Below are 13,562 nucleotides of genomic sequence, written 5' to 3'. Positions count from 1 at the left end.
AAGGCTCCCTTTAACAACAAGGCCCACTGTTAACCCTGCAATTTCTTTCATGGCCCTGATGACTGTGAAACTCAAGCTTATTTTTCACCTCCTTTCTGCAAACCACCCCCTCCGTGAGAGCCATGATCTGCAGCGTTATACCACTCACTTTGCCTGTTTCCAAGGACTGCGCACTTAGATTACAGCTTCCATGAGAAATCTTTGTCTATGTATAATTTTACTGAGGTAAAGCAGCCTGCTTATGGAAGTGTTACAAATAATGATGAAATATATTGCGACCCAAAATAATATTTAAACAGATGAGCAATAGATGAAGTCGGCTGTTCTTTTGGACAAAAAGTAGCATGCTTCCACATAACCGAAGCAAAAAAACTTCACAGCAGTTTCTTCACGTCTAGAATGTCTCAACAACCTTTTTTTTTTTTTTTATCTCCTTAAAGTCAGTGTTTCTTACGCAGCACGCAGGAATGTTAAATGAGTATTCTGTGGTAAATAACATACTACTCTTCCAATCTTATCAATCGACTCAGAAATACCTGATAAACTGAAGGCACAGTGTGAGGGGAGGTGAGCAGCCAACAGTAGCAAAAGAACAGGTTAGGACGATTCGGAAAAGCTGGATGTGTATACATTCGACCCAGTCCATGGGGCCAGATGCGATGCACATGAGGGTGCTGAGGGAGACAGCCAATGTGATAGCAAAGCCACTGGCCATCATCTTTGCAAACTCATGGCAAATGGAAGAGGTCCCAGATGATTGGAAAAAGGCAAATATCTTGTCCACCTTTAAGGAAGGGAAGAAGGAGGAGGAGGGAACTACACACCGGTCAGCCTCACCTCAGGCCCAGGAAAAATCATGGAGCAGATCCTCAAAGAATCCATTTATAAGCAGTTGGAGGAGAAGGTGATTAAAAACAGTCAGCATGGATTCACCAAGGGCAAGTCATGGCTTGACCAACCTGATCTCTATGATGAGATGACTGGCTCTGTGGATGTGGGAAGAGCAGTGGATGTGATATACCTTGGCTTTAGCAAGTCTTTTAATATGGTCTCCTACAACATTTTTTCAAGAAAGTGAAGGAAGTATAGCTAGGATGAATGGACTGTAAGGTGGAAAGAAAACCGGCTGGATCATCAGGCTCAGAGGGTAGTAATCAATAGCTTGATGTCTAACTGGCAGCCGGTATCCAGTGGAATGCTCCAGGGGTCAGTCCGGGGACTGGTTTTGTTCAATATCTTCATCAATGACCTGGAAGGTGGCACAGAGTGCACCCTCAGCAAGTTTGCAGATGACACCACGCTGGGGGGGAGCAGTAGACATACTGGAGTGTAGGGCTTTCAGAGAGACATAGACAAATTGGAGCACTGGACCAAAGGTTCAACAAGGACAAGCACAAAGTCCTGCATTTAGGATGAAACAATCCCATGCACCGGTCCAGGCTGGGGGTGACTGGCTGGGCAGCAGCTCTGCAGAAAAGGACCTGGGGGTCACAGTGGAAAAGAAGCTGAATATGAGCCAGCAGTGTGCCCTTGTGGCTAAGAAAGATAACAGCGTACTGGGCTGCATTGGTAGGAGTGTTGTCAACAGATCAAGGGAAGTGATTATTCCCCTCCATTTGGCACCAATGGTACCAGATCTGCAGGTCTGTGTCCAGTTTTGGGCCCCCCCACTACAGAAGGGATGTAGACAAATTGGAAAGCCTCCAGCAGAGGGTAACAAAAATGGTGAGGGGGCTTGGGCACATGGCTTCTGAGGAGAAGCTGAGGGAAGTGGGCTTATTTCGTCTGGAGAAGAGAAGACTGAGAGGGGATTTAAGAGCAGCCTTCAACTACCTGAAGTGGTTCCAGAGAGATGGAGCTGGGCTTTTCTCAGCGGTGGCAGATGACAGAACAAGGACCAATGGGCTTAAGTCGCAGCAAGAGAAGTTTAGATTAGATAAGGAAAAACAACTCTCTCACATGGAGGGTAGCAAAGCACTGGCACAGGCTACCCGAAGAGGTGGCAGAACCCCATCCTTGGAGGTTTTTAAGACCCCGACTAGACAAAGCCTTGGGTGACAGGATATAAATGGGGACATTCCTGCTTTAAGCAGCGGGTTGGGCTAGATGGCCTCCTGAGGTCACTTATAGGCCTAATTTTCTATGATTTTATAAGAGATGGACCAGGGTTTCTGAAGGGACTTTATTCCATACATCAGATGAATATTATGCCATACTGGCTGCATATACAGCACCAGTTGCACATACAGTTCCTGTATATTTTAAAATTTACAAGACCCAATAAAAATTAGCCTTAAAACCAAACTACTGATCTTAAAATTTGCATTGGGCTGCTAAGCACTTGTATTCCCAAATCTGTCTTTTCACACGCATCTCATCATTTTTGTCACACCGGGTTTTCTGTTGCTGTTTTTGTTTAAAGCATGGTTTTTGTTAATACTCTGTAGCTTTTCTATAAAACTCTTCAGAATTCTTTTTTAAATTATGGAAAAATCCTGGAGGTGGTTTGGGGGATACGGCTAATTAGGTGGTTATGACTCTCTGCTTCTGGCCTCTTTCCTAAAGCAACATGAGCAGGGAAGCGATTATATAACTCACTGTGCAATATCTTACCACCTACACGACACACCAGCTAGGTCTACAAGGATTTTTTTTTTTTTTTTTTTTTTTATCCAAATGGCAGCACTTCTGGGCACCCACTATTTAATAATATGCCCCTGAATAATTAAAGGAAAAAAAAGGCTTTTCTCCCATAACCCAGAAACAACATTATAATTTTCAGATAAGCGTTTTAGTAGCTTCTATCATTATTTAAAATTATCCTAACCTGGTAAATAGCTAAGAAAGTTATACAGACCCTAATTTAAATGCAGGGTTCACTGCAATTTTGGTGGGAAATTTTCACCTTGTGGTATTTGTTTCCCCTAAACAATCACTTTAGGGTTCTGAAGTGTGCCTTGTAGAAAGTTTGGGCCAGAAACTGCAATGAAATTAGGAAGTGTTAAGGTTTTAGAACAGCAGTTTTCAACCTGTGCTCTGTAGACCCTGGGGATCCCCAAACTGTCTAAGGGGTCCACAAAAGATGACTATGATCAATCAAAAGTATGTGAGTGGCCTCCACTTGAAATTTCCAAAGGGGTCCACACCTCCATTTGAAAAGGGTCTGCAAATGAAAAAAGGTTGAAAGCCACTGTTTTAGAACACTTTCTGAGTTCTCAGTGCTGATATCTCTTTCCTTGTACCTTTTAACTTATTACTAGGGTTCTCCAGAATTCATGCCAGAACTGAGTGGCACAGCAACTTCTTTAATCTTGAAGCATCTCCTGTGTGCCCCCTGGCACTGACTGGCAGAGGGCGGCTGTCACTTGCTGCTTACCACCTGCACCTGATGGCCAAGAGGCAAAAACCACAGCTGCGATTTCAGGCATGGGCAGCAAGCGGTAGGGCCCCTCACCAACCAGCAGTGGGGAGACATGCTGGGGAAACGCCAAAACGAAAGAAGCTGCCACACCACATGTTTCCAGCGCAAATTTCAGAGATCCCTGCCTACTGGTTCTCCACCGTGTCAGGAAGGTTTCCTGAATCACACCAAGTACTTTAATCAGAAATATCATGACTGTGACATTTACTAACATACGCTATTTGATAGGCAAGGGATGTCAATCTGATAGGAGTGCTAGAAGGTAAAATAAGGCAAGCTTGCATAGCGTCATAGTTTCTAGGGTCGGAAGGGACCTAAACAGATCATCAAGTTCAACCCCCTGCCCTGGGCAGGAACGAGTGCTGGTATCATAATGCCCCAGCCAGATGTGTATCCAACCTCCTCTTGAAGACCCCCAAGGTAGGGGAGAGCACCACCTCCCTGTGTAGATTATGTATTGTAAAACTATGGTGGGTGCACAGCTGAATGGTAAACGATTCTCGAAGTTTAATCATCAGTGGCTAACTGACAAACAAAAGACGTACCAGTGGAGTAACACAAGGGTCCATCCCAAGTACTACTCAATGTTTTCATCAGTGACATCGATAAAGGAATAAAGAATTTACTTATTCGATATGCAGATACCACCAAGCTGTAAAGGGTTGCAAGCACTATAGAGGATACTACTAAAATTCAAAGTCTCCTTAACAAATTGGAAAAGTGATCTGAATTTGAAAAGTTGCATTTTAGCAAACAGAAGTATGATAATACACCTAGATAGGAAAAGCAAACTGTGCAAATATAAAATGGGGAACGACTGAGCAAATAGGAACTCTGCAGAAAATGACCTGACAATCATAAAGTAAATACAAGTCAAGAGTGACATTTTGTTGTAAAACATCATAATGGGATGTATAAATAGGGCTGTTGTATGTAAAACCAGTGAAGTAATCTTTCCTTCAAGCTCAAAGCTGGTTAAGCCTTGGCTGAAGTAATGTGTCCTGTCTCGCATACCAAATTTTAAGGAAATGTGAACTAACTGGAAACAGTCAAAAGGACAGCAACAAAAATGACCAGCGGTTTAAAAAAGTATGACCTATATTTAGCCTAGAGTGAGAGGAAAGATGATAGTAGCCTTCAAATATGTAAAAGATGAATGTAATAAACAGTTCTCCATGTCCTATTTTCAGGGAACAGGCAGTAATGGACTTAAGTGAAAGGAAGTAAAGATATGCAACACTGCAAATGCAGTAGGCTAGGAAATGGATCTCAACTGATATGAAGGATGTAAGGCTGTTGGTAATAGTCGTGTTGGTCTAAGGACATAGGCAGGCAAGGTCCTTTGGCTAAATGTGATATCTTTTATTAGACCAACTAAATAGTACGAAAAACGTTCTTTGCAAGCTTTCAGGCACAAACACCCTTCTTCAGGCACTGGGAGACTCTGTTGTTAATAGCAGCAGTCTCCCAATGCCTGAAGAAGGGTGTTTGTGCCTGAAAGCATGCAAAGAACTTGCTTCCAACTATTAGTTCGTCTAATAAAAGATAGCACATCTACCCAAAACACCTTGCCTGCCAAGGATGCAAGACTGCACTTATCACAACCAGAGAAAAGGCCACAGAAATAACTGAGGTGCGCAATGAGTTTTAGCTGCCTGGATACAACCGTGTCATACAGGAAAAGAAAAGCAAGATCTAGACACAGAGATTGGTTGGAAAAATAAACGTAGGTTAGCAGCAAGATGCTCAGGAGCACTTGTTTGAAAGCTGAAATGCAGAAGTGGGTAGAAGGAAACTGGAGTGGCGAGCTACATCTTCATTATCGTTGGTTTGAAGATGGTAGTTAAAGTTATATGAACAGAGATGCTCGCCCACAAACACAATGTAAAGGGAAACAGAATTTCCCACATCAAAGTGCCTTTGAAATGTGAATGGTAGAGAGCAAAAGCTTCATTCTGATGATAACTAACACATCAGAACTTGTTTCTGGATGGTACGAGCATTAATAACTAATTGGTACCACAAGGAGCATAGCTGAGCTTTACTTTGTCCTAATGCCATGCATATTATACTCACCGTACTGTTTAGATTTCTTCTTTTTTTTCTTCTTCTTTTTCTGTTTTGATTTATGATCTTTTTCCTTTTTCTCTTTTTTCTCCTTATCCTTTTCCTTCTTTTTACCTGAATTGCAAGCAAACATTTTAAAGTGTTAGCATTACTCTAGACTTGCTTTCTTCTAGTTATCTTAAAAGCGACATTTAAATTTTAAATCAGCTGTTCCAGTCACTTGCCCAAAGTAGAATGATTCAATTAATTTGTTCAATTCCATGACTACAGCCCTACTGATTAAATGACTGTCAGATAGCACAGAAGGTCCTCCCATATCTGTGATACCCGTTTTAACTTCAAGGTATTAGTGAGAATCTTTCTGTAAGACTGACATAATTCAGTTTCTCTTACTATCAGGAAATCAACTGTATCCCAGATCTTGACAAGTATCACTGGATACCCTGAGCAGACAGACATGACCTCATATGAGCAAAAAGACCCAGTTTTAGTAAAATATAAGTTCTGTCTGTCTGTCGATATCTACCAATATATAGTACAGATAGACAGATATCAGTACTTGATATCAACTTGTGTGTGAAAAACAGAATATTCAACTCTAATTATTTTCTAGTGTTTGCAAATGCTTTAAAAAGAAGGAAAACTCTTGATGGGACTATTCCCTTTCTTGATGGGCTATTCTTCCGATCCCATTTACAAGATTACATTTCTCAAAACAAAGCATAGTCGGTGATCTAGTACGGACCTTTTAACAACAAACAACTGAAATTGCTACAGCCACCATCAGTTCCTACAAAACAGCTTGTTCCTCGGATAAAAGTGTATAGCTTCTGAATACGACTGAAATAACACCCCTGAATGATTATTTTCTGCATTATTTTGTCTATATTACCATGTGATCTTCACTTTGAAAGAATCAATCTGCCTCTCCTGCTTACTCTCCACACCAGCACTAATCAACAGCATGAGACCTCCACAGTTATTTCCAAAGCAAGCAGTTGTGAGGTAAAAAGAGAGCGCTTACTTAAAAAAAAAAAAAAAACAACCCTTTAGGATCCACTAAAGAAATGTTTCTGTGTGTATTTCCCTTGCCACAGAATAAGAGACACAAATAATACTTCAATAAGATAGCTGTGTATGTTTTTATTCTCTCTTCCTTTTGCAGGTTGCTGATGTAGCAGGCTGTCTGTCACTCAATTTTTATTTCCCCTGGGACAAACTTGTCCCCACAGGAAACAACATCAATAATCAAACAAATACACAACACAGAGGGAACTCAAAACCTGCGGTCCTTCCCCAGACCTGGAGAGGGCAACCTCCTCAGCACTGCAGCCTTCCCTCTCTCCTCAGCTCCCCTACCTGGGAGCTTTTAAATTTCCTTTGAGCCAGGCAATCATCCCTGTTAACTGGCCCCATGCCCCTGAGCATGCAAACAATTACTCATTAACCAGTCCCCCCACCAGCATGCACACAGTTACTGAGCTATTAAAAGAGACAGGGGTGAACTTGTGTAAAAAGTCTAAGCCTGCAGGTGGAGGAAGAAAGAGCCCTGGTAGATTAATCCCCATCTAACCACTGACTATTCCTGTGATATCTGGACAGTGGAAGATTCAATGGTTCTGAAAGTTTTTATACTCAAGACACCCCTAGGAAAATGCCAGCTCTTAATTTTTACTTGATTTCTGACTCTGGAAAAACTCCAGTATTGCAAAGAACTCAGAAAGCCCCACAATAGGAGAGAAATACTTTTGACACCAGGGATTCCTATCCAAAATCTCTGACCACGTCTACCCATGGCATGGACATTTGGTTTCGTGAGGACAACTAGCGGCAGCACACCTTGCACCGCTGCTAGCTGTCTCAGGGGAATGCCCAGGCCACACACCCTCTGGGGCATAGCAAGTTACCCTGGGATGGGGCAGCAGAAGGTGGGGCCAGCAGTGTGCTCGTGCCAGCAGCCTTACTAGGGGTCCTGGGGACCTTCCAGGGCTGCAGTACCAGCGAGTCTGCTGCGCAGAGCCTGGTCAGCAGCCGCAGCACAGCTCCAGGCAACCCGGCTCTGCTTCTGAGCCATGTGCACTGCCTGTGCATGCGCCACTCCACATTTATTCTCTGCAGGTTTTTTTGACCCCTGGATATCCAGACATGTCTGCAGTGCCACATACCACACACCTATGCTCATCTTGACATGGCCTCTGAGTTTAATCTCATGTATCATATATAGGTGCCTACATACCTAAACAGTGCTAATATTGCACAGCACCCTTTAAATGATCTCAGAACACCCCAGTTTCTCAATTTGGGCACTGTGGTGGAGAACCACTAGAACAGGGGTAGACAAAATACAGCCCACCTGCCTCAGGCATTGGAGGGAGCGTGCAGCCAGACTATTTCAGAGCAGCCCTGCTGGCAGCAGTTCCTTTGGTCTGCTGTTCCTACTGCCATTCCTGCCACTGGAGCTGGCCCCATTGCCCAGGCACCCCAACCCACCCGCCCCACACCTACCACTGGAGCACCAGATGGGCAGGGTCTCCATGGAGATGGGTCCAGGACCGGCACAGGCAGGGAACGCTCGGCCGGGCAGATGGGACAGTGATGCAGATGGATGGGGAGTGGCATCTGGGAGCAGGACAGGTGGCTGAGATCTTGGGGTGGTAATACCACAGGCCTGGGGCACAGCCATGATCTGCAACTCGCATGTCCTTGCAATGGGCACCAGTTCTGCAGGCAGGGCGGGTGGGAGGTGTGGATCATGGCTCTGCACCACACCCTGGCTCTGTGCTGTGACCACTGCAAGATTCTGGCCCCAGTCCTGCGAACCTGTCCATCCATTCTGCTCCCAGACTTCTCCCCACCCACCTACATCCCATCCCATTCACCAGGCCAAGTACACCTTGTCTGCAGGAGTCCAGGGCCTGACCCAGGGTTGCTGGGTGGTGACAGCACAGCGCTGAGCCGTTGTGGAGGGGACGAGCCCACAACAGCTCACCAAAACTCCTTAAATGGCCCTCCAGCCCAAAAAATTTGCCCACCCTTGCTCCAGAAGGACCCCAGATCTTAACAATTTATATCTGTTTTCAGGAAATCCTGAATAAATTGCAGGAAACCTAGCAATCCACTACTTTCCTCCACTAATCCCATCTATAGGTCCAAGACCAACAATCACACACATCACTTACTAGATTAGAAAATGTTTTAAGAGATACCCTGTCACTCTTCCTGTCTCCTGCTTTGGGCTTCTTGCCCTGTACTGATAGTCCAGAAATGGAAATAAATGAAATTATAGCCCTACAACTGATACCTGTCTGATCCCTCCATATCCTCACACTTTACACACCCATTTTGTCAGTCATACATTTGCATGAGTTTATTCCCAAGGAGCATTTATGCATCTCTGCAAGTATATAGCTTTAACTACTTCCTCTGGAAGTATTAGAACAGATGACCATTTATAGCTAAACATGCATAACTGTTTTAAAAAAAAAAAAAAAGTTAGGGGCAGGCTATGTACTTGCTCTCTCAAGCCTTAGTCTTTTTAAAGATTTATTTTCTGGTCATACCAAATGACGATGAGCTTTTCTCTTCCAGTTTCCCTTTTCTTTCAGTTTTCAATGCTCCTGAAAATTTAGGGAAAATACACAAACTTAGCAGAACCTTAGTGACTTTTACAAATGAGCATGTTGTCAGCCAAGTTGTAAACATTCCTATTAGTATATATTTTAAAACACAAGCAACAATGATTTTAAAAATCACTTTACAATTATTTTACTGACTTAAGCACTGGAAACAAAAAGCATTGTCGTTTATCAACTTCTGAATGCTTCTCCTTTTGAATCACGTTCTTTAATATTTTCTCCTGCAGACTCTCAAAACATTTCTCCTTTATGAGCACAGAGAACTGTATCTCTGTCCCTTCAGAGCTCATTGATGTGGAAGACCTCTCTTTTTTTTTTTTTTAACTATTCCCTTTGGATAACTTTAGACTATTGGTTAAAGGCATTTCCAGATGTAAGGCATGTACATGGGACGAGGGTGCTGAAAACAAGACAACAAATTTACTAGGCATTCAGTAAGGACTGCAGTCACATCACTGGATGGGTCAGACTGCTGAAACATCAACTACGGGTAATATTTTCATCATGTTGAACATGTTATTGGTGGTTTATGAATGCCTTGGTCTCATTATGTCTTACAACACACTAAAATGCTACATGCCAAAAGTCTGTTCCCTCTACTTCTTTCTTTTTGAAAAGTTGATGTCAATTCCAAACAATAATCTTAGTTTGAAGTTAATCTTGATCCTCTGCTATTTAAAACAAACTTTCTTCCCACACTTGTCCTTCCAATTTCATTATGGAGGAAAGTGATGGCAATGGTAATAGTGACAAAGTTGATGCTGCCACAATTAACTAAATGCAGTTACTTATGAACGGACCCCTAAATTCAACTACAGTATTTCTGCACTCAGTACAAAGTTCATGACCTCAAAGTTTATTGCACATTTAGTTGTGTTTGCTTTTTTTTTTTTTTTAAATGGTGCTTCACTGTTAACCTAATACTAGTTCATTACAAATTTCACTTGATCCTGAGAACTCAAGTCAATATATCAGAGCAAAGGAAAATTTGGAATATATGAAAAGCTTGTCTTATATATCAGAATTTTCTTACCACACTTGCACAGACTGTATTAATCCCAAATATTTACTCAAGCTTTCAGTGTGAAAATGACCCTTCCCCTCTCGATTCACTGTGATGCAGGGAATCGTTAGCTAACTGAATAAAGGTAAAAAACCTACTGTAATAATACAACATTATATTTGATTATAAATTTGAAAGAAATGTTCACATAATCAAGCCACAGACAAAAATTAAATTTTGTTGGAGGAGGATATCCACTTAACTCCCTATCTTGGAAAAAATGCCTAACTGTATAAAGACTTATTAATACCATCTAGATCTCCTGCAAACTTTGTTGGTCAATACAGGGCAAGCTCTACAGTTTTTCCTTATTTATACCACAGAAAGCTTAGCTCAGTTTAGAAGGTCTCTGGAGAGTGCCACAGCCAAACGAAACAAAAGAAACCATACACTGCTTTTAGGATTTAAAAATAAATCTGTGTGTCATTATAATATGAATGATCAAAGCATTCAATCCAGTTTAATGTAACTGTACAAGAGTAGCTACGTTCTTTGTCTCTTGACCCTGAGATTTTCTACTACTTAGGTAGACACAGTAACAACAGCTTTTAGGAAAGCCTCTTTCAGAACTGGCTCATCTCTGTTGCCTCAATATTTTAGGCACTACATGATTTTGGATGCCTAATTTATCATGCCTGATGCAGCCAATTTTCAGATGTTATGTTCTCAATGCTTGCTGAAAAAATCAGGCATCTTTTAGATGTCCCAAAAGACAAACCTCCTTAAAAAGCAATATCCAAGAATCACTAGTCATTTCTGAAAATCCAGGTGTTTGATAAGAATCACGAAGGATGGACTGAAAGACCTCCCTCAAAACTTATTTTGTCTATCCACACAGCTTTAGTACGAAAAGCAATACAGTTTACATATGGAAAATACAGAGCCAGTACTGGACTACTTTTCCTGAGCCAGACAGTTCATCACCTTTTCATGATGACCCTGTGCTCACACTTCATGAGGCTGTCCACCTTCACAGAAACTTTTCCGCTGATTGTTAACCACAGTACAGGCAGTCCTTGACTTACAACGTTTTGCACTTACAACATTTATAAATCGACACCGTTTCAACTTTATGACATCAGTTTCAACTTTACAACGCTTGAGCTGATGCCACGCCAGCAAACAGGTTTGCTGCGTCACTCATCTCCCTGGAGAGCATATGTCCAAACTTCCTTGGACACTTTTTCTTTAAGAAAGCAGACAAGACTCCAGAAAAACCTGCAGCCAAGACTCCTGAGAAGACTCCAGCCAAGAACCATTCAATAAGTCCAACCAAGAGCCCTTCAAAAAGTCCAGCAAAGTCACCTCAAAAACGTCCTTCCAAATCAATATGATTGCTATTTACAATATAAATACATCAATGTAGCTATATTACTCATCTATAATTAATAAGAGTACAAAATTCTGGGGTATTTTTAGTGAAAATAGGGTGTTGGGCCTTGGTTCAGGAACCAATCCCCAATTTACATCCCACAACGTTTCAAGAGAAGACGCGGTTTTCAGGAGCCAATTGTGTTGTCAGCCTGAGGACTGCCTGTACTACAGAGTGAGAAGGGAACAGAATAGTTAGGCCACCACCAGGAAATGTAAGGAGACCATTAAATGCTGCCCCTTCCAAACTGCCAGATGGAAAAGCAGCTCCAGGTTCTGAACACAACCTGGCCAGCAGCTAGGAACAGCCCCTGGCACCGGGTCAAAGGCAGGCGCTGATGTACTTCTAGGTCTCAAAGTTCCTCTTGGAGGTACTCTGTACTTTTAACCTAGGATGCAAGCTGTGCATTTGCCATGAACTACTCAACCCTCCAACTAAAGCAGTATCTTTCTTGGATGCAGAATAAAGCTTTATACCTCCAACACTGTCTCTAGGCTGCTGCCCTTTACTACTTGGGGCAGATGACGGAGGAGCATGCAACACAATCTGTGCACTAAATGCTCATAAAATATTAAATTCCAATACAGAACTTGATCTGAATTACTCTCTTGCGGCTTCCCAGTTTCTCTGCCTCTGCTCAAGGATTTAAGCAGGTTTTTGCACTTAACCACCGAAAAGCTAAACAATTTTCACACTGCCCTCTCCTTTAAGAAGAGCCACATCACATTAAGTTTCCTAAGGAATTTAACATGAAAAAATGCTTAATATTCTTCTTCACAATTAATTTTTAATCATTACCTTTAAAAAGTCCTGGAAACTGGCTTATAATTTCCTGCACTAGCGTCCTACATTTGCCATTACACAAACAGCACTATTTTGTCCGAATGGCTCCCTCTGGAAATAGTCTTGGAGATATTAGCTATCATGATAACTTAATACATTTCACATTTCATAGTTTATTCAAGTTAAAATAAAACAGTACCTTTTTTCCTCTGATCTTAGGGAAACTGGCATTTCTCTAGATCTTAATATTACAGGTCCATCTGCGAGTGCATATTGTGGATCGTAACAGGAATACTAGTAATATCCTATTCTTAAAAACAACCTATAATTCCCTAAACATATTAATTTGGTCTCATTTCATCTTAGAGTGAGATCATCCTATTTTAAACATGATGGAATCAATGCAGAGAGGTAAGAAGTAACTTGCTGGGAAAGCTGGGAAATTTGTTGCAAACCTGGGAATAAAACCCAGGTCTCCAGCTTCTAAGCCTCGAACCCAAGAGCTAAGAGGATGCATTTCAAGCACATGACATCATGGACAAGATGGACTGTTAGAATGATCTTTAATATCATACAGTTAAATTACGTGCTTTGTCAGTTCCTTTTTTATCCTTCTCTTCCCTCATTCTGACAGTACGCCCTTCTTCAGATGCCAGAAAGCACAAAAGCTTTCACAACAATATTTACAGTCATGGCACATGCGTTTCTTTAATGAAAGATCTAACCTCTCCCGTAATTCCTGGGCAAATCTGACAATTCTTCATACTGTTATAACTACCAAAATGGATAAGCTGGAACTGAACAAGCCAATGTGTCATTCTTGGAAGTTTTCAGGTTGCCAGGAAAAAACAATAAAAGGAAAAGTAGCAGGAAACATTAATGCTCTAAAGAAAATCAGAGTGAAAAAGTTACTTCATGAATGACATTCTTCTCTTTCCAAGTTGAATACAAATCTCTATACCCATGCTCTCCCATAATAAAGTCTTACACACACAGGTTTCTGTATGTACATAAATACAGAGACCATTTCGAGCCTCTTTGCTAGAAATTGGGAAGGGAAAGACAGACATCCAGCCACTCTTGGGAGACCTTAAAAAGCTACTGTGGTGAGCATCTACAAGAAGCTGGAGAGAAAGCATGTTTAACCATAATGCTCCTCATATGCAATGCATCTGAAAGGAAATCCATAAACTGTTAGTGAAATACCAGATTGTTAACACT

The 13,562-nt window shown here is 41.8% G+C and overlaps 1 protein-coding gene across 8 annotated transcripts in view; it reads right to left on the bottom strand.

Moving 5' to 3' along the window:
• PHF20L1 (PHD finger protein 20 like 1) overlaps positions 1 to 13,562 on the bottom strand; it is an 84,641-nt gene that overhangs the window by 25,910 nt on the left and 45,169 nt on the right. For 7 of the 8 annotated variants that reach the window (XM_090040678.1, XM_090040670.1, XM_090040671.1 and 4 more), the window contains 2 exons: positions 9,049 to 9,105; positions 5,498 to 5,602 (listed from right to left, as the gene is read on the bottom strand). In XM_090040678.1, coding sequence (XP_089896804.1) covers positions 5,498 to 5,602; positions 9,049 to 9,105 — 162 coding nt within the window. The remainder of the gene's footprint in view (positions 1 to 5,497; positions 5,603 to 9,048; positions 9,106 to 13,562) is intronic. The other variant, XM_090040672.1, reaches the window with a different exon arrangement.

The sequence above is a fragment of the Crocodylus siamensis genome, chromosome 3 (assembly GCF_052110815.1).
Source record: "Crocodylus siamensis isolate JL-2025a chromosome 3, ASM5211081v1, whole genome shotgun sequence".
NCBI classification, from domain to species: domain Eukaryota; kingdom Metazoa; phylum Chordata; order Crocodylia; family Crocodylidae; genus Crocodylus; species Crocodylus siamensis.
This window is presented reverse-complemented; position numbering and strand designations above follow the sequence as displayed.